Genomic DNA, 26,408 nt, shown 5'->3' with positions numbered 1-26,408 from the left:
TGTCTTCAAGTCCCTGAACTGCTCTAGGAGTGTTCAGGAGTCTAAAATATGAACTTGTATTTTTCTTCTTTTTTCCTAGTGCAGTCAATGCACTCTTGAAACAATTCAGCTGCAGAGCCTCTTCTATGTTTCTGGTTGGCTTTTTGGGTTTGAGCTGCAGTGGTTAGCTGGTTGACTTTTGTTTCGGTTTGTTTAGCACTACAACTACAGCTGTCCAGTAAAGATCAGAGTGACTCCCTGATTTAAACTTTCCCCACCCTCACACTGCAAATGAGTGAAATAAGGGCTTTGTGAGCATTTGAAGGGACAGATTAGGCAAGCAGGAACACAATCTGTTTTGACGTCTGTTGGCAGGTAGGCAATAGCCCTCATTTAAGAAGATTTCAAGCATCAGTGGAAAGAAAACCTAGAATTGTGCCCCTGCCTTCAGTACTGTTTGTGTTTTGGATTCAGCTGAGCCTTTTCCTTCATCTCAAGGATTACCATACACTGTTATTCCAGTAATACCTCCTGGTTTCTCACTGTGCTTTCATGTATGCATGTTCATGACAAACACCCTCATGACAAACCTGAATTACTCTGTAAAGGACATTTCAATTTCTTGTGAAGTCTCCATGTGTGGCAGAAGAGTAGTGGTTTAACATCAAATAATTGAAAGAATTGAAGTCTTTCAAAATAAAAAAGAATTGATGTCTTTTGGTTGAATGATTTTTATTTTTTTTTTTAAGATATTCAATCTACAGAAGACAATATAAATACAAGCAGTCTACCTGACTGTGCCTCTTTCTTGCTGGCATCTGTCACTTTCCTTGAATTGTCTATTCCAATGGTATGTTGCATCTTTTCTTAAATTAGAAAGGACAAGAGACCCATGGTATACTGTAATATAAACAATAAATAATATTAATTCAAGTTCATGCATGATTAATACTACTACTTTTAAACGCCTGGCTCCTCTGATATGATTTACTGCTGTTGTCTTGATAGGCAATCTTGATATACCTAATGATACCAAGAGAACACAAAAAGTTAGCTCTGCACCTGTAACCCACCTTCCCTTTTCTAGTACAGAAATTCAAGAAAATAAATTTTTAAAAAACCCCAAACTATTAAATTAAAACCTCCACCTTCTTTAATGCTGATTTTTCTTTATTTTTATCTTATTTATTTATCTTTAATCACCTTTTTTGTATAGCTATTAAGTGCTTGCTTGCACTGGCATCTGTATGTTGACATCTGGTACAGGATCTCATCGTGTTACATGATTTATAACTACAGAGAGACATATCTGTCTACAAATTACTTGTTATGAGAGCTAGAAACAAAGCAAGAGACTCACAGCAATAGCACAGAAGAGACAGGTTACAACAGTACCAGAGGTTAGGGATCATTATTGCAGACTCCCTTAAGGATCAGGTCGTCTCCGTGTCACCTCTGTGTATCTTCCTCCCTTACTAGTATTGTTGTCCCTCTCCTGGCTGCAAGAAAAGCAGCTGTCCCCCTGGCCAAGGGGGCTTTTCTTGAAGGCACACTGGTTACAGTGAGCTTTGTGAGAGCAGGGCACTTGTCTAAGGATACTTAAGGTTGTCAGTAGTCTTTGTCTCGTGGACAAAAGGTGTGGTATGAGACGTTACTGTCACTAGGTATGATAAAAAATGAAAGGCTGTATTGATTTGAAAATGAATTCACAAATGGGAAAAATTAGAAAAAAGTAAAATAATGAAGCATTAAAATTATGCTTGTCAAACTCTTCCTTAGTTGTTTTCACTCTCTTTTGCTAAGCAAGCATTAACCTGACATGAAAGGTTCTCTTCTGCTTTGTGAGACAGAGGCTGCTGCCACCTCTCTCTCTGTCTTGGCTCTCTTTATAATCCCACTTCTCTGCCTCAGCAGGAGACTTTTCTTCTATGCAATCTCAAGACTGATTTCTTGCTTAATGAATCTTTTTCTTTTGCTTGGATATGAGTACAACACATGCTACTGATGGGGGTTACTTCATTTTTTTCCCACCTTTCTGCCCCTAGTTATGTAATTTGTATTTCTAAGGAATACCCCAATTAGTATATTTTCTTGGCACAAGCCTAATGTGTTAATAAGGTTGGTTGAAAATTATGTACTGTAGAATGAGAAATATATTAAAAATACCATCTAAGATAAATTATTATAGTCTACCCATGAGCATTATACGCTCAGTGAATAAGAGCAGATTGACTCCTAACCTGTCTCACATCTGCTTTGCCTAGAAAGGCTGTAACTTCTTCGTTGAGCACTTGGTGTTTGCTTTGTGCAGTGGAAGCTCTAGTCTGAGTTACTCCTTAGTGATCGACACTGACAGCATCTTCAAATGGCCAGACCCAATATAACTGAGTTCGACTTGGATCTCAAAGAGCAAAGAAGGTTTCTGAGGGGCAGCTGAAATCACTGGGGGAATAACAGCTAAAAAAAAAAAAAAATACAGGGAATATTTGAAAGGAGATTTTTTTTGTGTTCAGATGCTTAGAATTAGGTCAGGCCTCAAGCAGATGTCCATCCACCCCATGCCAAAATTCCTGCAAGGCCTGTGCTATACCCAAGCCTATTTTAGGATTTTATTTTTTTTCTTAACTCAAAAAAAAAAAAAAAAAATCAGAGTGAGGAGGAGTGGCTGCCCAAGCAAAGCTCTCATAACAGCTGAGCAATAGAGTTTGCAATGGTGAGATCTGGGGGTCTTAAAATGGTAGATGTTGAATAGCCTCATTCATAAAGATGAGATGGGGGGGTTACTTTACTTAAATAATGGTTGATAATGTCTTAAATGATAGCTAGTCTTTTCCAAATTACTCTGCAGGTAGTGTATTTTCTTTTCAAGCACTGTTCAGGTATTTTGCCTTGGCTCTGCACACCTGCCTGGCTATGAACAAAGGGAAGCTAGAATAGCTAATGACTCGTCTCTCTCCCTCAATTAACAGGAAGATCAACAAGGCAAAAATAATGTCGTATCATTTTCCTTAAGCAATAATGAGGAGAAAATATTGTGTATTCAAAAGTGCTGGGTTTGGAAGCTTTTTATTCTCTCAGAGTAAGAAATGCGTAAAATTCCAGGTTTATGTCCCTATTTGAGTACAGCTTCTCTACCTGCTTAGAGTACGATGGAGATTCACCACTACAAAGGGGCTTCTTTGCCTTTCTATATGGGTATGCACAGAGAGGATTGACTCTTTTGCAAATCCCTCAAGTTGCCATCTGAATTGGAGATATCTGATCTGTGATTTAGTAAGTAGGCAACTGAGAATAACAGGGTTCAAGCAGCGTACATACCTTTTCTTGGTCTACTGCAGAGGGTGAGCGATTCTGCAGGTGAAGCATACCTAGTTCTTCTTGTGATCTCTTTTTAAGTGGAAGGAAGCATGTTTCCAATCTTGGTTAACTCTTGAGGTGAGCCTTGCACAAGCAAGCTAATGGCTCTGCATGCTGTGCAAGGTCTGAATTAAATGGCGAGTTGGAGTGAGGGAAACGAGGGCAGCTGGTGAGTTCAAGGCAGGAGCAATACCCTGCCTGCCCTTGCACTTACTGAGGGGAGAGCTCATCTTCCCTGCAAGAAGTGGCTGCAGGTGTGCAGGAGACTGTTCGGCTTTCTGCAGCAACAGGTGCTCAGAATAGGTGCCTCTCGCTCCCCGGGCAGAGATTGTACATAGTTGGAGGATGTAAAGAAGTGGTGTGGCATGCCCTCCTGAGCACTTTGCTTCGAGCACTCATTCACATGTGTGCACTTCAGAAAATGAAAAATAAATAGACAAAATACACAGTGCTCATAATAAAAATCTAAAATACTAGTCAATACTGGGAGCACATATGATTTCTGAAAAGTAAACTGCCTGGTATACTGCTGAGGAAAATATTTTCTTGTCCATTTATAACTGCTGTCATTGACAATAAAATTGCTTGAAATATAGAATAATGGTAGTGTGTTGCCTACCATGACAGAAATTGAAGAGGTTTTGACCTTTAGTGTGCTTTAATGGGTGCTCTACAGGCAAACTGACACTTCCATTTATTAACTTGTAATTGTCCAAAATAAATCCTGCTTTTTTCCCTCCCAGTAGATTGAAGCCTAGTATATGTTAATTGTGCTGGCTCTTCTCCTGGCCTGACACCTTGACAGCTCTTGTCAGCTTTTAAAACTTATTCCCTTATGAAAACTATATCTCTATTGGTTATTCTTCCATAATGGCCTTGCCACTCATCTCTTCTGTGTTTTTTAATTCTGACATCAAAGTTTACACTTAGCGTTGCCCCCTGACAGGAGAGCGTTCTCTAATGACTAGCAGTAGGTCAGTGCTCCCTGTTTCGGAGAGAACACAAAAAAAATTAAATCCAGCGTTGCGACTTGCGAATGTACACCTGGGGCTCCTGCTTTACTAAGGCTCAGGTACTTGCTCTTCATTAAAGAAATGAGGTTGTGCAGTAAACTGATTTATTAGCTATACCACCCAGTGCTCTTATCTCATCAAATCTCACACCGTGCAGGACTAGAGCGTCTCATAATTTCTAAAAAAACACTGCTAATTAACATTAATGTGCTACAGGTCATGATGGTACTTCAACAGGTGGCACTTTTTCCTTTGAGTCAGTATTGGAGCAATATGATGGTGTTGCCAGAGTTGCAGCCTTCAAGATACAAAACTGAGACCTTGATCACCACGAGAATTGAAGTTACCAGGCTGCTTTCTTAGAAGCGAGGGTGGTAACTCCAGTTGTGCACTGGCCAAAATCCAGGCAGGTAATTAGATTCTGTTACATTAATCCTCCCTGCAGCTTCAGCTGATGATAATGGCTTTGTGTCTTCCCATCCTTGCTGTTCAGTGTAATTGGTGTGCACCATCAGACAGCTGCCACTGCCTAAGTCAAGAGTGGTTGTGTTTCATTGATGAATGATGTGGTACAGGTGTACTACTCAACCCCAGCACCTGGAAAAGAATAAAAAGCAATTGTTACACTGTAGAATTCATTGCTATCAGAAAGATAGGTTTTGGGTAAGCAAAAATACTACTCTCTGTATTTTAGTACTTGAGTCACTAGAAGTCACTGGTTTCTGCATTTGGGTTACATGCCAGCAGATGAATGGTGGGATTTCCCTGGCGCTAATCAGATCACATTGATGAGAACGCAAGTTAAATGTGATGCTTTTGCTTCCACTTGCTGAAAGTGCAGTAGCGGAGTATTACATGTGAGAATTTGATGTGTTTTGGTGTGGGTTTTTTTATTGATGACTACTCTGACATGTTCTAGAATCTGAGGTTTTCTCCCTCTGACCTGTAAGATGGTCAAGTTACAATGATGTGGGGAACACACAGTAACTGGGAAAGGCCAATTCTTCTTCAGGTTATTGACTCTGAAGTATAATAACCTCTGTTTAGATAGTGTAATTAACAGTTTCACTGCGTTCGGGATCTTTAAAAGAGAAAGGCAAAACTATCAAAATTGGTAGTAAATGGCTTTTCATTTTCATGATCCAGTTGGGCTGAACCAGGAAAACCAAGCTGCCAACTCTGTATCCCCAAAGACCAGGGACTAGAAAAGACTAGTCCTTAAAAAATAGAAAAGACTAGTTCTTAAAAAAGATCTTTGTTGCCCCAGGTTCTCCCATTACCTTTAGGATTAAGAAGGAGGAAATGGAAGACACTTCCATCAGAAACCCAATTCAGAGGCCCATTACAAAAGACCAGAAATAGTTGAGGAGCTGTACAAGAGGAAGCATCAACTAATTTAAATGTGAATGGACATTAAAATGACATGACTTAGTCTTTTCTACATTTTACATCCCATTGTCTGTTTATTTGCTGCTGGTGGATAGAGTTAAGCTCTTCTGTAAAGTCTCAATGGCTTTCTCTGGAGTGGAAGTGGGAGAGGCAATGCTTTCCCTGCCACTAAGCAGAAATCTGGACACAGATTGCAGATGTGCTGCATACAGGACGCCATCTGGTGTCCTGAGGGTCAGCAGAAATTTCAAACAGAATGATTTATTGTTAGTGATACTGCCCCAGGCAGAAGTGAGAGTTCACAGCATCAAAGTGACATGTACTCTTTGTAGGCACATGAGGTTTGTTCCACAACATCTGTTAAAAGAGGAAAGCAAGTCGAAGCTGTGCTAATGTATCTGCTTGTAAGGGTATGAGACTGCTACCTGTAATTGTATCAGAACTCTTTATGGCCTTGTGGAAGACACTAGGCCTAGTTACAGTAGTAAGAAGTATTGGGGACTTTTATTTCTTAAACATACATGCATTTGATGAATAGACCCACCTTGTGGTTGTGTTAGCTGCAGCTGTATATATATCCAGTGTCTCAGGGAAGGCTTTGAATTTCTGGTGGGAAGCCAAGTATCCAAATTTAGGTTTTCCGTGATTTTGTTCTTACAGTTCACTATCTTTTACCCATTGAATGAAAGCTTGAACTTTTAACATTGCAAAATACTGATATTTTAATACATGAGGTACTTAAAATTGTGCAAAATGACTTAACTGGTCCTTACATTTTGTATAGGCACTGCCTTTGTGGAATGGTGAAATGGCAAATGGTCCTGAAAGAAGTCCCATGTTTGTCTGCCACTCCATCTAAAGAAATGTTTTGAATGATGAAACTGTGAACCATTCTCCTGCCTTGTGTTAGCGACAATCTATGACTTTGCTGGTTTCTGTGCTCCTGTAGTAAGACAAAACAACACGAAATGGGTCATGCGGATTGTAGCTGCTTCTAAATATTCTCACGTCAGAAATCAGATCAAGTATCAGTACTGTGCAATGTTTTTCATGGCAGCTGCTTCACACTAACTCCATTTTGCAGGCAGAGTTTGAAGGACAGGCTATTTTGTTTTGCAACTGGGCCTGTACAATAAATCTGAGCCAGAGCCAGAAATGGTGTATGGGTCTCCTGATTGTCTTTATTTGAAGCCTGTTTGGCCATGCTTTCCTTTAATTACAAATGTGCTCACCACCCAGTGTACCATGCATTCATGTGCTGATGTAGCCTAGTTTTGTGGCACACTGGTAAGGACAGTAGTTCTTTCAGTGTACATACTGCATAATGTCAATAATGCTATTCTCTGCTGAATTGCATGTTTTTAATGGAACTAGAAGACATATTACTGCGTGTATATTTGTGTTAGAGGTAAAACCGTAAGGTTTTTTTTGGAAACTTACTAAGTTTTGGAACTTGAGAAATTTTCTAAGCCTTTCTGAGTCTTTCTGTGCCTATGTAGTTGCATCCTACACAAGCAGGCAAGAAACAGTTTTTGGGAATGACAATTCGATGAATGGATTCAAGGCTTTCATAAAGGATTACTCTGATGCCATTAAGAGAGAGAATTCCAACAATATAATCAAGATCTGCAGAGGACAAAAGGTGTCGCTTGTGCATAGTTGTGTTCTTCTAACATTCCCTAAATATCTTCTGTGTCAGTTTTCCAAAAATGGAGTGGATGTGGCAGGGAAAGGCAAGTGTCTTACAGATTTTTTTCCTGTCCCAGCCTAGAGGGCACTGTGGCATACTGCTAAGAAATCTTGGAGCAGTAATGTGGGAGCTTTAAGGCAGAAGTAACATTTTAAGACCAGCCTACTTTAAGGGATGTTGTGAAGACTCAGAGCAGGTATCTGAAATATCTAGGTTTCCATGGAAGAGAACTTGTGGAGAAAACAGCCAGATTTTTGTTAGGATAGAAGGAAATACCATTATTTGCTTTTGTATTTTTTATAGCTATCCATCGGAGAAGTATATGAAGAAATTTGAACCCCAATTTGTGAAAAGGTTTTCCTGTGTTCATTAAAAATGCTCTTAAGATTTTCTAGAAAGAAAGAGATTTGTGTAGTTGGCAAAATTTAAAAAACCAACAACTATGGTGAATCAGAACCAGAAGAATATGGCAATCACCCAGAGGGTTCTCCTGCCGAATTAAAGACCAGCAAAGATACCTGTTTTTCAACTGAATAGTGTAAATCTTGTGCAAAGTAGAGAATCTGAGCTGAAAATACCTATTAATTGTGGAGTGCTGTAGCAATGCTTGTGTACTGCTTGAGGTTTGCAAGAGGTTTGTTTGCAGGGCTGTGAGTTCTCAGAATATGATTATTTTTTCTGGTCTTTGTAAGAAGAGTGGGCAAGGGTTTCATAGCTCACACTGGTAGTTATTAGTTGCAGAGTACTTTTGTTTGTGTCTTTGAGTTTGCTGTAGGGAAATAGAGTAAGGCACTTTTTTTTTTTTTTTTTTTTTTTTTACTTCCCTAAACATACAGTTATGTTGACCTTGAGATGATAAAGCTTTTGCTCTTATTTTCCATTTTCTGTGGCAATGTTTTATCCAGCAATACCTTCACATTGAGTATAGACATTTTAAATCTATCTTCTGCTGAGATATACAGAAGGTCCACCTAGGTAATTGCCCGTGTTATTTATGTGTCAGCTAGATAGCTTTTTATGGGCTTCTTTTTCTTCTTTTCATCAAAGCTTGAGCATATAGCAGTCCAGATTTCAGAGTTCAGTGCTGTAGGTAGTGTTGCCTTCCTCATGCGATGCTCACCTGTTAATCAGAACCTGACTCGTGAGAGTTGGATGTATTTCTGTCCTGGCTGTTGTTGTTATTGGAAAGAAAAGGTAAAAAAGGATATTGTCAGTTTTCCTTAGGAACTGCTTTCTACCTTTAAGAATGTGGACAAGGTTTGGGTACATTTGCAGTTGGTAATGAGCTTTACGCTATTAGTTAATTATTGGTTTTATTAATTTCCTAGTGATTCTTAATCAAGGGGAAATTATCTCCTGAAAGGTTCACATCTGATTGAGGCAGGGGAATATTGCCATGACTTGCTTCTGGGTTACGTTAAAACAGAAAGCTGTACCTGCTGTACCAGTCACCAGCTCTGTCACGTGTTCAGCCAGTTCTCGAGGCTGGGGTACTCAACCAAACACCTTTTGCAGTTATGTGGGTGAAAGAAACACACCTGACACGCAAAGCCAAGAATTTGTCGTTAGTTTAGCTAAAGCCCAAACAGCCTACTGAAAGAATTAGTATTAGGTCAGTTACAATGATACTGGTGCTTATAGCCCAAATTATCCAATTATAAGAGCTCATTCCTGATGATGATACAGGCGTCTGATCCTTTTTTGTGTCATCCTTTTTTGGTGTCATGGTCCTGCCAAGAAGAAAAAGGAGCTGTCATTACAAATTGTCAGCATGACAAGTTCTTCATGTGGGCACTAGAGTGTTGATATTGGTGGTTTCTTCCTCCTTTTTGCCAGGAAGAGGTTGAAGTCTGATGGTTTCTTTCTCCTCATTCCACTGTCCATTTGGAGTCATTTTACTATATTTACTAACACAACTTTGTGCTCCAGTGCTTCCCAATTGCATATTGTGGTGAAATTTGCTATATATAGTGCAGTTTACATATGTTGGATGATTAATTTTCTTTTCATCCCCCCCTTTGCATTCCTTTTGTAAGCAGTAATTGAACACTAGTGAGTTGTTTATTAAACTGGGACCCTTCCTTCCACTTCCACAGCCCCTGCTCTGCTGACCTTGTGGTTGTGCGTTTGGGGGTCTGCGTTACAGTCCTGGTTTCCCTCAGCAGCCTCCAAGCTGTGGTTTACTGATAACTTTATACTTTATTAACAGTGTGGTAACACATACCTCCTTGCTCTACAATTACTAATGTTTCAGTCTGCAAAAGCAATGGTGCAGTAGAAGACACGGATAAATAGAGACATGTTCTCTCATAACCGCTTGCTGCCAACATTTACTACTCACAGTAATGTCAGTGGTACGTTACCAAAGTTACTTTACAAAACATTTCATTTGCACAGTTTAAAATAAAAGCATAAGTCAAATTACAGTATTCATTCATTTCGCCTTGCAAGATGCAGTCTTCATATTCAATAATTTTTTCTTTAATCTTGTGTTTTTCTCAGAGGAGTCTGTGTCAATAGTATTAAATTTTGGCTTAAGGATAACTAAGATTTTTGTCTGTGCCAGTTAGCTGTGGCTGTAAGGTATGTGTCAAAATTTGCAAAGGCCTGTTCTTGTCTCAATTTTCATTGGTCAAATTTTATATATTCTTTGAAGAAGCTTGGCATGGTCCTGGAATAATCTCTGGCAAGGACCAGATCCTGCTGATGAGAAGCAATTTGTGAACAGAGGCTTTGAACGGCTCAGTGATCCAATATAAAACTGATACGAAAAAGTGATTGTGATTTAGCTCTGACATAAAGAATTAAAATAAAGAGCTCACTTTGAGGAGATTTCATGTATATCCTTCAGTCCATCAGAGTTTTTAGAGTATCCTTCAAGGATTATGGAAAATATCCTTTAGAGGACCTGACTGTAAATATTAATTCCTCATGTTCAGTCATTGTGTACATTGTAGAGACTGGAAAGATTTAAGATTTGGTAGGTTTATTTTGGGTCTCCGTGGCAGTCTTTACTAAAATGTCAGTGACCAAAGAGGCTGAAAATATAGTCTAAAAATTCTTGCTTAAAATTTTTAATGTGCTTGGATTATAATAAATGCAATAAATGAATAAAGGGTATTGCGTCCTCCTTCAGTATAGAAGGAGGAATAATCAGAATAACAGTGTGATCCTACAGAGAACTTCAGTGCTGGAGACCCAGTGAATCATTTTGACCAAGGTGAAAAGTTGGTGGGTCACAATAGACACCAGCAGGTGTTGGAGGCCCTGGAGTGAAGAGTTGTTGGATGAAGTCTCAAAGATCTCAGAGATGCCAAATATGTTATTCATGCAGAAAACAGCAAAACAGTCTCCAAAATGAGCAAAAGACAGCTTTAACAGCTGAGCCATCCAATGCTTGTGTGTTGATGGAGCTATCCATTTTGTGGCCTTACCATCTCCCACTAGAAAGTCATTCTAAAAGGAAATCCAATTCCCTCTCCAGAGAGGTGTAGAGGTGACCTTTTTCTGAAAGGAGTTCTTGGTGAGGAAATATTGCTCCTGTGAAATGATTTCTGGAAGATGAATGCTGCTCAAATGAGGAATTTTCCAATAGCTTAAAGCTTTCTGGGTAGAATTTAGATGGCATGTTGTGGAGCTCTCATTATTTATGCATGGGAAATTGTAACTGGCCAGAGAATAAAGCAATCATCAACATTTAGCACTTAATGACTGAAAATATCAGGAGGCAGTCCCTCACTGAATGAATATTTTGCTTGCAGCAGAACTGTGAAACTTGAAAATACTGTATGTGCCAAGCTCAGAAGGAGAATTCTGGATGCTTAAACTTCACTGCTGGAGCAAAAGGAAGGTGGCAGATAATGCGGTGGGATCAGGGAATGGCAAACGATGTCTGAAACGATCCATGCTGGGTTGTACCTCTGGAGCAGCAAAGAAGAGCTGCGGACTCTGAGGGCAGCCCCATGCTTATGGCCACCTGTGTCTTCCCAGAAGTGTGGAGTCAAGCACTTTTCTCTACAGCATTGCCATTTTCTCTAACAGCACTAGGAATAACCATTTCTTCACAGGATTTAAAATGCTGTATAAGTTTTTTTTGAATTAGAATCCTAAATGGTGCAGGAGTGGGTGTAAAAGTAAACTGATCCTTAAGGAGGTGATGTGTACCGACCTTGTCTTTAATCTTTGTGACTGAAGAAGCTTCCTTAAGTGTTGCTGAAAATTTCCATGGTGAATTTAAAACCTCTGCTCTCCCTGAGCTCAGCAGGAGTTTCTCCATTGACTTCAAGAGAAGTAGAATTAGGCCTAGAGTCATTACAATAAATACCTTTAAATTAGAGACTAGCATATGTAACCACTTTGCAGATGTACAAGTGTGTGTCAGCTTTATGTCCTTTTCATTATCTGGTAAAATTAATTTGATAGGAAAGATGCTAATTTTGTGTTTCTATGCTGTTTTCTTTAGTCTTGGTCTTAATATTTATGGAGTATTCAGCTGATTTTTGCTGAAGCTAACAGAAAATATCCTACAGCTTGCAATAAGATCAGGCTGTTATTATACATGTGGTTAGTAGCTATCGCAGTGAAATATTCAGTGTGCAACGCTCAGCAATTCTGCAGGCTTAAAACAATGTATATACACAATGGCAACTCTGTGGCCATTTAGTCAACTTTAGAAAACATAGTTATCTTAAAACAAAAGCAACAGAAGTCTTAATTTATGCTCCATAACCTGTTATTTGTCAAAGTCCTGGAGCCTTATTCAACTGTATACCATAATGCTATCTGAATCCTGCAGCAGGGTATACTGGAAAGGAGCAGAAGATGTGCAGTCATGAGAATGATAGCAAATGAAACATGAGGCTTACTGTGCTGGGGAGGGCATTAATCATCACAAAATGAAGTATGGGTTTGTTTCTGGCAGATAATTTCTGAAGGAAAAGCGTTAAAATAGAGAAAGCAAAGATTTCTTTTTCTTTCTATTCCTCCAGCATGTATCTTTTGCAGGTACCTAATCAAGACCTTCATCAAAGATAACTAACTTTCATGTATATAACATGTGCAAGTGTGCAAACTATTTAATGTTCTGATTTTGCTCATGATTTTGAAAACTAAGTTTTCATTTGGTTTGGGTTTTCATTTGTAATGGGTCTGCCTGAGATGCAGCCCTCATTGGGCTGTGCAGTGGTAGCTAGATAAAATACCAGTGTTTTGACTGCTGCTGAGCAGGGCTCACACAGCACCAAGGCTGTTTCCCCAACATTTCCCCAGTAGGCTAGGGGTGAGTAAAAACTTGGAAGGGGATATAGCTGGGACACCTGACCCACACTGACCAAAGGGATAGTAGTTAGTGAGAATGTTAAATCTCTATGTTGGGGATAAAGATGGTTTAAGTATATAGCTTAAGTTGTAAGTATTGGTAAGAAGGATGTGCATTGAATTCTGTTACCTGAGCATGACACAAATGGTATGGAGTAAGGGGTAGATATTGTAGTGAGTCTGCCTGAGATGCAGCCCTCATTGGGCTGTGCAGTGGTAGCTAGATAACATACCAGTGTTTTGACTGCTGCTGAGCAGGGCTCACACAGCACCAAGGCTTTTTCCCCAACATTTCCCCATTAGGCTAGGGGTGAGTAAAAACTTGGGAGGGGATATAGCCAGGACAGCTGACCCACACTGACCAAAGGGATATTCCATACCACATGACTTCTGCTCAGCAAGATAAGCTGGGGAAAACAGGAAGAAGGGGGGGGACGTTCGTTTCATGTTTGTCATCCCGAGCAACCGCTATGCATACCGGAGCCCTACTTCCCAGAAAGTGGCTGGACGTCGCCTGCTGATGGGAAGTAGAGAATAAGATCTTTTGTTTTGCTTTTGCTTCCATGCGTGGCTTTTTGCTTCATTAAACTGTCTTTATCTGACCCACATGCCTGTTGTTATATTTATATATATAATCTATCCAGCTGAGGGGGTGAGAGTGATAGAGTGGCTTTGGTGGGCACCCAGCATCTGGCCAGGGCCAAACCACCACATAATTTTAAACTCAAGTTGAATTTATTTTTTCCTCATGAACTTACATAGGAAAATCTTAACTGAACTCCAGACACTTTACAAGAAAGATGGTTCGTATACGACTGTGAAGTAGTCTCAAAACCTAATTATATGTCATGATAAAATAATTTTGGTTTTATATTACAGAAGTAGAGAAGACCAATGTGAATTTTTAGTTGTATAACATAAATATATTTAAATATGTTTGTAGCATCTGAATGTAAAAGCTGGTTCAACAGTTCTTTTTCGCAGACTACACAGCAAACTAAACTACTGCGTATTGCTTAAGCGTGCTTATAAGAGAGTTATAGTTGTTTGTGAACATTTGCATTACATCAATTCATTTGATGTTAATAAAAATATCCTGAATCATAAAGAATCTTATCTTCTCATCACCCACCTCCCTTCGGGCCCATGATGGGCAGGTAAAACAATCCCAACCTTCCCTTCCCCTTAATTAATCCCCATTTTCTCTCCAGTCTGGGATGATGCTTGTGAGTGCTAGAAAAAGAGCATGGTTTCACTTCAACTGAATCTACCTATTCAGCAATAGGGTGGGCTCCAAGGACTTACTATTTTTCGATCCTGCATATATCTATATCCCTGTGTGTTAGATTTCTTCTAATATTAAAAGGCCATTGGGAGGGTATGGCTGCAATTTGTCGTAGAAGTATAAGAGGAAAAAGATTATTCGCAACCTGCACATCTCTTTTCATCTGGAGAGCTTATTATCTGATTGTGTGAAATGTGGTTCTGTTGCAAATTTGTGGAATTTTCAGTGTTTAAGAAAAGGTTTAAATTTTGCAGTCTGAGTGAAATGCATACAGCTATAGGCAGAGGCAGTTAGAAGCAGCCTAATAACTTGAACAAACTGAAAGTTATTTACAAGCCAGCAATAGATCAATGTTATTTATTAAAGTCCTCTTAAAAACAAAGTGACTGGCCAATATAGTCCATACACTGATAAAGTGAGATGAGATAACCGACTGCGTAAGACAGAAATCATAAAAATCATCGTTAGAAGGAGTCGCTTGCTTCTGCTAACCAACACGAGATCATCGAGTAAGATGGGACTTTTTTCAGCCATGTCTTGAATTTTTGCCATATTGGAGATGCCACAGCCTCTCTTGATAATGTGTTCCAGCACCGCACCACCCTAGCAGAGAAGCTTTCCCTGCCACCAGCAAGAAGTGACTCCATCTCCTGTGTAACTCCCCATCAAGCAGTTGTAGGCTGCTGTTTAAATTCCCCCCCTGTTCCTCCTCTATTGTGGGAACATATAGCAATTTATTCCATAATGACAGCATGAAAAAAAAATTGATCATCTATTATTTCTTCCTTAGCCTACTTATTTGGGTGGTTGAATTACTAATTTCTTTGAGAAATCTTGACATTTCTCCTTTCTGTGGAAATAACTTTCCTTCTGCTAGGGAAGGCCCATAGCACTAACAGGGTAAATACTTCTTGTATTACAGTATTTTTTTCTTGGAGCTTGTAATTTTTTCTATAATCTTTACAAAGGGAGAATTATTTTTTTTAATAATATGAAAAGTATGGTCATGAAAAGTATGTAGAGTTGCAGACCAGAGCTCAAGTGAAAAGATAGTGCTCTGACGTGCTGTGTGAAGGGGTCTCCAGTTGCTGAACAGTAAAATACATATGCCTACACAAACCCAAAGACAGAGGGAAAATATGTGTATTTTACATCTTAGTAAGCAGTATTTTCTGCTTTAATGGCATGTTTTATTCCCCATTTGAGTGTTTACAGGTGTTATAGGAGCTCTGATCTATTCAGTTATTATTTATAATTGATTAAACTAAATCCTTTTTAAGAAAGGATATCAATCTGGTTTGGTGTTACCAGTGTTTTATCTAATGAATACGTTGTCGCTCTGATTGTTATGCCATAATTCACAGAAGCAATAAACCATCTCAATTAACAGGGAGCGTATTGACAGTAGTCATGTTGTATTCAGAGAAAGGGGAATAGCTTCTAGAATAATCACTGAATGCTAAGAAATACTCATATTTAATCCCTGTTTTAATCAGATTTATTTTAAATAAACAAACTGAATACAAGCAAAAACCCCCACTTTATTAAAAATTAAAAATATGTTTTATATCATATACAGATTTAGAGGGAAGAAATATCTGTTTTAAATAAGTCCAAATGCCACTTTTGTGTCACCTCCACAACAGTGCTGAACCACCAACCCATGTTCCCCATGTTTAGGTAATCAGCAAATTTTTGAAGGGCAGAAGGGGACTGCAGTGGATTTCCAGCTCCTTTTGGGGTGAAAATGGAGTTAGTATAGGAGCTGGGGAAGCTCATGCTGGATTTAGGATGCACATGTAAGAAAAGTCTTCATGGCGTGGGCCAAGTGCTGCTGTCACTGTCTGGGAGGCCTTGCTTTCCCACTCTGGCAGGCTGTTCGCCAAAACCAGTACTGATGCCTGTGGCTGCAGCATTGCAGTTTCCTCATCCTCACTCTTCTGACATGGGCATTTTAGGAATTTGACTCTTCATCAATTACTGGATTTAGCTTCACCTCCCTTTTCAGTTTCAAAGTCCTTGTGCCAGTTAAGCAGCAGCTGCATTTTCTATGTGTGTGTGGTAGAGACATGACAGTATGTCAGTTCTCAATGTAATGTAAAGCTATAGGAATGAATTATGCACTGGACTCTTTCCTTGATCCCTCATCTACTTTCTCAAAGGTTCCCATATTAGCTATGACTCTGCTACATCTGATCTTTCAGAAGCGACTAACTTGAAAAAGAGCTATGACAGAAATCTCAAGGTGTAACACAAACACTTGGTATTTTAGTGCTTAATATAAAAAGGGCTGTAGAAACCTGCTTATGCTGTTTGGCCTCCAGCTTTGAGTATTTCATAGTTAGGGAGCAAGAAAAGGATGTTTTATTTTGATGAGTTATTTTTAAAAGCTAACAATAGCATAAATTTGTGATTCAGTGACTACTGGGAATACAATCATTTTTCCTGATAAAATAAAAAGACAGTAAAGCAGCAAAAAAATATGTAATGGCTGTTAAGTTCTGTAGTTTTATACTTCCATTGATCAGAAAACGAATTTATGGTCTATGTATTTTCATCATTGTAAAAGTCCACATAATTTAATTGTTAATCTAAGGTCAAAAACAAATTAACATAATAATATCTGAACTGCACTGCCCTGAAATCCCAATAGGCATCTTTTTGACTCCTGCTGTTATAAAAATTGTTCCTGTTGGTTCTTGACCCTATTAAAGTTGTTCCTAGACTAGGGAGATAAGCTTTGCATGGGTAGTTTATGAGAGCCTCTCTGAATAAGTAGTCCTTAGATGATGCCTTTGTGCTGGGGGGGTAGCTAGGTTTTATGTGAAATATTAACGCTACAGAAAGAGCCTGTATCAATCCTCATGCTTTTTCTGATTTCCCCTTTGGTTTCATAAACTTTGTTTAAAAGTTTCATCGCTTTTCTTCAGAGTCAGGTCTGATAACATTAAATTTAGTGTTTCAAGGTATGAAATTATTTGAGGTGGGGGTTTTTTTAGTTTGTTTTTTGGTTGGTTTTTTTTCCCCTCATTTTATCACCTGGTATCATAGTATCCACGTACATTGTGTTTCACTATTCAGCTTTTACATGGTGTCGCTGTCCTGGGCACATTTATTAATTAATATCTTCTCAATGTTTTGAAGACCTATTAGATTGAAATGCTATTACTACAAGTGCTTAAATCTTGAGTTTAAAAAAACCCCAGCAACCACTTTGCAAGGTGGCAGAATACTTGTAATAGTGATATAAGTGCACTTAGTGCCATAATGTGTCTTTGCTTTCAAGAGGCTTTGATCCACGGACGTCTTCAGGCACCTGACTCCAGCAGCAGGATATAGGCTTGTGATTCCTATATTACAAAATGCAGGGGAGAAACAGAAAACTCAGCATGAGCTTTTTGAAAACTGGCATACTGAAATTAACTGCCTAATGTGGTAAACGGGAAAATGAAGACAATGGTGAAGGAACCAGAAACAGGGTCCTGTTGGAAGTCCATTTAGGATTTCTTTGATTTTTTTTTTTTTTTTTTTTTTTTTTTTTTTTTTGGTGGGTATCTTCCACAGCAAGTCTGGGGACACCTGAGCTGTATGTCTCTGCAGCCACACCTGAGTTTGGACCTCATGTGGTCTTCTCACATATAGTTTCATCCATGCATAGGTACATAGGAGCTGATAAATCTTCCTTTTCCTGTGGACTCACATACCTCAGCTCAGCATGATGTAATGGGCATGCAGAAAGATTCCCTTTACACATTTTGAGCTGGTTCATAAGCAGAGCAAAATACAGGAGGGTATTGTATATAAATACTATATGACTGCCTGCTAATTATTTGCTTACTGATCCATGGAAGCAAACAAACATAAATGGGTATTAAACTGACTCTTAAAGTTAGCATTAGTAAATCGCACTGCTACATGGAAAGACATAAAAATGTTAAGACAAAGATACTTTTTAGGAATAAGGCACACTTGTGTTTTTATTGCTGCGATCTACTTTGAATAAGTTTTGTGGGGGCCTTGTGATACTCAGAATGCATGGACTAATGGCATTTTTACATATAATTGGTTAATACCTCATTTTCATTTGCATAACACAAGCAAAACAACGAAATACAAATATAGGGCTGTATAAATTCAGTGCTAGCAATCACTAGCATGACTAAGTGCAGTGAGGGTATGCAGTTGATGATAGTTTATCAGATGGCTAAATAAAGACAAAGGAAAATAACTACAATATCAAAAAATGAGATGAAGTTTTGTGTATAGAAAACAATATTTTTTTGAAACTGCCCGATCAAGCCTTAAACCAGCTTGCACCAGGTGCATGCTTTGTGGTTTACAACTGAGAGAAGTTCCACTTATACATGTATGTATTTGCTGAATGAAGTCCTCAGGAGTTACTGAGGTATAATCCTTATAGATCGTTACAGCTCTCCACAAAAAAGACTGAGATACCAGTTGTAAGGAAAAAAAAAAAACACGTTGTGTAACTATTTCATATTCTGCTAAGACTAGTTTTCTGTACAGGAAAGTGGTGGTGTATTTGACAGGAGGTCTGACAGAAGGGGAACTCTGGAACGAGTAGTTCTCCAGAAGAGAAGAGCAGACAGTCTGACATAAAGGCTGTGCACACAGAACTTCTGCCAGACTCCTCTGTCTTATATATTGACACATACTTGTAGCAGTCAAGGGGAACAATTTAATTACTTAAAAATTATTAACGGTTCTTCTGTACCAGATTTGGTAAGCACTAAACAGATAATGACTGCTTGGGCTGATGAGAGGCTCAGATCAGTAGAATGGTGTTTGCTTGGCAATGAAAGGTGTGAAATGCATCTTCTGTGCCTCCAAGATCATGTAAAACTTCCTTTAACACCATTGTCCCTATTCACTGTGGGCAAGACCCTACTCAAACCCTGAAACATGGAGTCGTGTTAACTTTGGCACTCTTGATGGCGTGGAGTCCTCCTAACTTCCAGCAGTAAAAGAAAAGGGATCAAAATCTGATCAGAATCAAATCACTAATTATAATCATCCCAGTGATTACAGTAAAGTGCTGCTGATGGAGGTTGATTATGGATTTGTATAAACCTCAGCTTCTTTTTAACCTTGTGAAAAAGTCCTCTTTTATCTCTCTCTTCTTCTCTTGCTTTGTTGCATACTTCTTTCCTTACACATTGGAGGGGAAAAAAAAGCTGAAGAATTATTGAGCTCTCCAAAATAGAATGAAATCCTGTCTTTAAATGCCAAGGGCTGGAGGTAGGGAGGGGAAGCAGCAAAATTCATCCCTTCTCTGGTGTTCTGAGTACTCAGAAGTCACCTATGAAATGAAATACTTCAGGTTTCACAAGTGCCTGGTGGGAAGCAGGGTCAGTATCATACTATCTTTACGAAAACAAGTATTACTATCTTGAAGAGTAATCAGGCTGTGGGGAAGGTTTTTGGGAAAAGAGCCATGAGCAAAATTCTAGATGAACATTGCCTCGTCCTACTGAGGCTGGTCTACATTAACCACAAAAGCTACAGTAAAATTTTCTAGGTTATCTCTAGCCTAGCTAACCTGTCTCTAGCATCTCTATGTATTTTGATTTTTCACTTGAAATGTATAAATTTATTGAATGGGTCACTTTGGTTAGGTTCAAAAATAATTCATGCCATGAGTGCTTATCAGAAAGTAACTGTCATTACAAATGTTTATCATCCCTGGATTTTTTGTGTGTGTTACATGGCTATCTCTTGCAGAGACTGAAAGAACTGAAGCAGAGGGAGTTTGCTCGAAACATAGCATCTAAGTCACGAAAAGATGAAAGGAAACAGGAGAAAGCACTTCAACGTTTGCACAAGCTGGCTGAGCTAAGGAAAGAGACAACGTGGTAAGTCCATAGCTGCTGAAACATAAGAAATACTTTAAAATAAGCCTTCCACTGTTAGCTGGTGCTATGGGATGCAGGGCTGTGAAGTCCCTCAACTGGAGCCTCACATACACATTTTTATGGAATTTTTGAAGCAGTATGTGTACAGTAATTTGATTCACGCTAGGTGAAGAAATGAATGTTTAACGTTGCTTTTTCAGTGAAGCTAAAATGACATGTATTTTTAGTTTAAAAAAAGATGCGTTTCATATATATTTCATAAACCCAGGCACAAGCTGAGTGAACTAGGTCATGCATTTGAAGGCTGACACTACTTCATTGATGAGGTGAGAAATACAATCTGTCTTTCGAGGATGTAACAGATCTCTGTGATTTAGTTTTCAAACTTCTCGCCTGGGAAAGCATCCAGAAATCTAGTTTTAAATTTCAGTAACTGGATTTTTTATATTAAAAGGTAAGTGCTCCTTTTCCCCAGCTGAACACTGTTTACCTCTCCTTGCAAAAGTGGCTCCTTGTTACTCATGCCTTTTAGTATTGAATCTAGGTATAGTATTGAAATTAATACTGAGCTTGCCAATTGTGACTATTCTTACTTAAATATGACACAGTTATGACACTGAGGATGCCACTGAAAATACATGTGCCAGCTTTTCATGGTGGAGTCTCAGGGGCAAAAAGCAAAAAAAGTAGAAAAATATAAATGTTTTCTTTTTATTTAGCCTTCGTCTTACCAGATGAATTAATAGAGAAGTTCAAGCAAGTTGTAACTCTTGTTCAGTAATAGTCTCTTTCTCCGTAGTTTGGACGGTGAGCAGCAAGCTGAAACGAAGTCTCTCTAAGCAGGTGGATGACATCCATGTCACATGAATGTTGTGAGGTCTGTTTAACATGAGCAAAGTAACACCTAATTTTATTTTTTTGTCTTTTCATGATAACTCATGTAAAGACTTTTTTTCCTCCGTCAGTGTATTAACTGTCCAAATTTATTACTTGAGGATCGTGAGTTTTACGTTCCCAGTTTTAGCTATTATTCCCCCTAAACTCCAAAAATCTGAATTTAACATATTACAGGAGAAAGAGGAAAGAGGAACTTATTGTTTCCGTTTTTGCATGCTAGTGAAGCACAGATTTTTGCAGGGTTTTGTTGTTTCTGCTTTGCTTTTTTTTAAAAATATCCTTCTTCTAGTTCCTGAAGGAGAATTTATCTCTGAACTTTATTTCTCCATTTAAGAATTGCTGTTTACTACCACTTTGCATCCTTGTATGTGTGACATAGACAGACACACAGGATTTTTTAAACTGGTATTTTCTAGGTTGGTTTTGTAGAAGTCACCATTTTATTCTGTTAAAGAAAGGATTTGTGTGGGTTTTTTAATACATATTTTCAGTTTATGAAGAACTGGACAAGGCAGGAAGTCTCATGAGGAATTCCTTTCTCTTAAAACCTTTACCTTAATTTCTAGACCAAATAGATTAAATTTGTCATTCTTTATTTCAGCACTTCTTGAGGCCCTGAACAACATTTGCAAGTTTTCCCAGTGACCCATCATCTAGTATTGCTCTGCACTGTAACATAGAATAATTCAGTAAAAATAAAAAAAAAGACTGGTTTAACATAGGTCCGTTACTCCTAGTGCTGAGCAGTTCCTCTGGATCCTGGAAAATTAGCAGCTTAAACAGTTTTTGCTCTTCTCTTTGCTTTCTTATTAAGTCAAATAGAACAGATGGGAAGAGGACATGAAATGAAGAACAGAAGTAGACAGTGATAAATTTTTTCTCAAGAAGGATGAATCACTTACTGCACTACTGTCAGCTGAAATACTCTTGCCAGTATTATTTTTCCATGAAATAAATTGCTGAGATTGCAATGGTTCGGTCTGTGAACACCAAATAGGATGGGAGCTGCTGGGTGATTGCCTGTGGGCAGAGCAGGAGTCACTCCATTGATGACTAAGAGGGAAGTGGCCTATGAGGCGCTCTCTGCTATAATATATTTTGTAGCACAAAGGAATGTAAAACCTCTGCTATTTGTAGTAATAGTGCTGCGACCTTGATGGTCTACTGGCAGGAGAGTCAAGATTTCTAGGGAGATCCACAGTCTCTTATTAGGCCAGCCAGTATGCCTAGCAAAAGTGAACTACCTTGTAGGAATATTAGCCCTTCAGCACATAACTTCATATGAAGGAACTGGGGGCACAATATTTACTCTTTTATATACATATATATATACACACACTAGTAAACTGCTCTTATTGTAAAAGATGGTATTTTTTCGTATTCTAAATCTACATGTCCACAGACTCTTCCTCTTTCCTTGAAAAAAAAAAATCTCTTAGATATCAATGTAACACCCTATTTCTGTCTGCAGTTCTCTGAAAGGCACTGACTCTGAGTTTTGTTTTCCTTCCTAGTGCTCCTGGAAGCGGCCCTATGTTCAAATCCACTACAGTGACTGTGCGAGATCATTGCAATGTCCCACAAAGTGCTGCCCTAGATTCTGCCAACAAACGGGATTTCAGCTGTACGTTAATGCACGATGCGCAGAATTGTAAAGACGTCGCTTCTGTTATTTCTTCCACTCCTGGAAATGCATGTAGTAATAAATCTGACGCTAACAAATGTGATCAGGCTCAAGGAGCTCAAGGACATAGAGTTGGGTTCTCTTTTGCTTTTCCTAAGAAAGCAGCCATCAAACTGGAGTCTTCAGCTGCTGTTTTCTATGAATATAATGACGAAGCATCCATGGAGCACGGATTTAGCAGAAGAAGTAGGTTTGTTCCAGGAACATGTAACCTTCAATCTCCTTCAGTGGCAGAAATAGTCCTGTGCCCTGAGGAGAAACATAACTGTTTTCACCCACTGGTGGAAAAATGCACAGACACAGCAGAAGCTCCTGAAGCTCAGGAGTCAAAAGAGCTGGCCAGTGAAGAAAGCAGGGTGCTAGAGAGTCCCGTATTAACTCCTGCTGTGTCCCACTCAAAGCAACTTGTGTCCTCCGACATGGATGGCTATGGTATTGACAGAAGTGCAGTGGACTTACTGGACCAAATGCTGCCGGCAGTTGCAGACAATGCTCAGGTCCTGCCCCTGGACTGCAGCAGTTACAGGCTGCGGGCAAACAGGGCTCTTACGCAGGCGGTTGTGGAGGATTCTTTATCTCTGCAGGATGTTGCAGAAGAAGATGATAGAGAAAGGAACAGTGATTCATCCACAACTGAAACTGAAATAAAAAAGCTGGGGGCAGATGCTTTAGTTCTCTCTCCATCTGAAGAAGGTAGTAGTGGAGCCCCACAAAGCAAACCAGACATGCGCAAGAGACCTTGCGAACCCTTCGTTCCTGTTCTTAGCAAACATGGATCAAATATTCTTCAGTGGCCATCAGAAATGTTAATTTACACAAGTACAGGCCCATCAATTTCTTATAGCTGTAATCCTTTATATTTTGATTTCAAGTCAACAACAAGAGCAACTGACAGCCAAGAAAAGTCCAAGCATCAGCCAAACATACCTCATTTAAACCATAAAACTGAATCCAACCGTATCTTAGTCTCGGATTTTACAAATAAACCTACTTCAGAGCGTGGCAATTACGAAACAGAAATGAATAAAAATGTGTGCAACTATACAATACCCCTTACAAGTGATGTATCCCTCATCAGAAATTGTGATCTTGCAAAAAATCAAAAAAAAGTGTCCTTGGATGAATCATTCAGGATTAGAAAAATAGAAAAGTATCACATTCCTAAAAATCACTTACGACAAAACACTGTGATGGATGAGAAATATAACAAAGTCTGGATCAAAGAAAGCCATGAAAAATGGCTTCACAAAAGTAGAAAGCGGAAAAGGAGAAGAAAGTTATGTCATTGTCATCATCATCACTATGGGGACACAACAGTGGCAGAAATGGAGATGTCCTCAGTGACTGAAAAAGAAATTATTAGTTACAGAGATGAAAATAAATATCAGCACCTCCGAAATAATCCAGAGAAGCGCAAACATGATGCAGGGAATATCTGGTCAGCTACAGGTGAGATACAGCACTCACATCAAAAACTTGGCATTGAAAATGGTCATAAGAGAGTCATGTCTGCATCAGATCATGTACATGGGGACAGAGGTGGGTGTGACGTTTGGAGGGCAAAAAATAGCGACCAACACCATGGTTATAAGCAACCACACAGAAAGAGCAAAGCAAGATCTCAGAGACAGGCAAAGCAGCTGGCTCCGAGTTCCAGGAGGCACAGCCTAAGGTACACTAAAACATGTTGTAGGTGGAAAGTTAGGAGATCAAGCTGTAGCCCAGAGCATAAATGTTTAGGACACTGCAGTGAGGAGAAGAGTCCAAGTCAAAACCAGTCCATAAAAAGAGGTTACAACATTCTGACAGAGGAACCTGAAAAATCCTGCCGCAAGCGGAGACAGCATACCTATTCCTCGTCATCAGATGAAAGCTCATACGAACAGACATTATCAGCAGAGGCATATCTAAGGCAAGCAAGTACTTTAGGTACAAATCACAAGGCAAAGGGGAAACACAGGAGAAGGAAAACTAGAATCCGTCACGTATTCCTTGACAGGAATGCAAGAGGTGAGACCTCCAGACCTTCCAAAGAAAATTCTTCAAATTCTGTGTTTAATATTTTGGGGGACTTCTTGAATCAAGACAGCCTAGAGGAAACTAATATGGATCCCAAAGCTGATCATGCAAAAGATATGGATGAAACAATGCAGCTGGAAGAAATCAAGTCATCTCTAGAAATTGATAGTTCTCATGTGGCAGAAAATGACAAACTGACAGCATGCACAGTGATGGAGAGTGCTCCGAGTACATTTTCTAACGTTGTCGCAGATTCTTCTGCTTCTGTTCCCGAGCACGGTGCTCCAGCAGCTGCTGGCACACAGGACATTCTGCAAGATAAAAAGAAAAAAGAAAATGTCAACAGTCATGAAAATCAAGCTCGTTACAAAGTTCCCCTCCCCAACAGACATTTGGAACAAGCTCCTCCTAAATCCTATCTTTGTCATTATGAATTGGCTGAGTCTCTGCCACATGAGAAAATAAATGAGGTGACCAGAGAATGGGTGCAGTGTAATCCTGGCATATTTAGCAGCCCAGCACCTTTACCGTTCAAAGAAGCACATGTAAACAGTCATACCTTTTTAACTACTGAGCAGTTAATGGCCCCTTTTGCCCTGCCTGATCAGACATTGATACTCCCTCCAGATAACCACGAAAAATTCAAAGATCTCCCATCCGAGGCGTATCAGCAGCTCGTGCCACAAAACATGCTGGCCAACAAAGTGAAGTTCATCTTCCCTCCTGCTGCGATCCAGCCCCCAAATTCCCCACTGCAGCCCTTACCCTTGCAGCCACCGCTGTGTTCTACCTCCGTTACCACCATCCATCACACCATCCTACAGCAGCATGCTGCCGCTGCTGCCAGTACATTGAAGGTTCTCCAGCCCCACCAGCAGTTCCTCTCGCAGATCCCAGCTCTTTCCAGAGCACCTTTACCTCATGTACCAGTAGGACCAAGGCTTTGCCCAGGGGGCCACGCAGCTTTCGTCGCCCCACCACATTTGCCACTGCTGCCACCCTCAGTGCTGCACCCGACCCAGCTGGCGTTTCCCCCACTGCCGCACACAGTCTTCCCATCCCTGCTGTCCCCTCACCCGGCTGTCATCCCCCTGCAGCCCCTCTTTTAGGACAGGTTCTCGGGGATGGGGGAAGGAGCCTTCAGCTAAGCAGTGCTGCTGTTTCTACAGATCCCTTGGCTTTGCGAAATGGTTTTGTGAAATAAACTGGTTAAAATTCTGCGTCCTTGGGAAGCATTTACTGTAAGTATAATGATGCAAGCATTCATGTAAAATTCAGACCTATACTATAACTAAAGCACTGAATAGTCTGATACCAATATGAACTCTCTCTATATATAAGTGAAAATTATGTCTTAGAATATGTATAATGTATATAAAATATATTTATAGTTCTATAACTTATGTTGTAAAGTATTCACTTTTTGTTTTTTATCTTTGTGTATTTGCACCTATTTAATGTTTAGAGAAAGCTGATGCACTATGTTTTGTACTATGTTCTCTGAAACTGTAAATCTAGTGACAAACTATCTCTTGCAATAAATTTTTGTTAACTACTTAAGTATATCAAAAATCTTTCATTATAAGCCTCATGGATGTTGTTCTTCCATGTTCTTCTGCAGCTGAATAGCATCCTCTACCCCTGCTATGTTGGGATAATCAGGTTTCCTATACATCAGTGATTTATCAGGGAGGCTGAGAGGCTAATACCTTGAGGGCAGCTGTCTTACTGAGCAAGAGAGAAGGGGTAATAGATCTGTTTGTGTTAGCGGGTTTGATGTCACCATGACAAATTTTGCCTACTTGTAATATGTGCACAAACTGCTGACTATTGGAGCTAATCCCTTTTGTACTAAACCACAAAAAGTTGATGTAACAAAAATAACGTCAGTGCTTGGGGGGGGGAG

The 26,408-nt window shown here is 39.4% G+C and overlaps 1 protein-coding gene across 1 annotated transcript in view; it reads left to right on the top strand.

The window, feature by feature from the left end:
* The window catches only part of ZNF804A (zinc finger protein 804A), a 160,048-nt gene extending 134,437 nt beyond the window's left edge, over positions 1 to 25,611 (top strand). The window contains exons 3-4 of the mRNA XM_086466119.1: positions 19,772 to 19,902; positions 22,314 to 25,611. Coding sequence (XP_086322245.1) covers positions 19,772 to 19,902; positions 22,314 to 25,611 — 3,429 coding nt within the window. The remainder of the gene's footprint in view (positions 1 to 19,771; positions 19,903 to 22,313) is intronic.
* Positions 25,612 to 26,408: the final 797 nt, after the last annotated feature.

This window comes from Leptosomus discolor, chromosome 5, assembly GCF_034619465.1.
Source record: "Leptosomus discolor isolate bLepDis1 chromosome 5, bLepDis1.hap2, whole genome shotgun sequence".
Lineage (NCBI taxonomy): Eukaryota > Metazoa > Chordata > Aves > Leptosomiformes > Leptosomidae > Leptosomus > Leptosomus discolor.
This window is presented reverse-complemented; position numbering and strand designations above follow the sequence as displayed.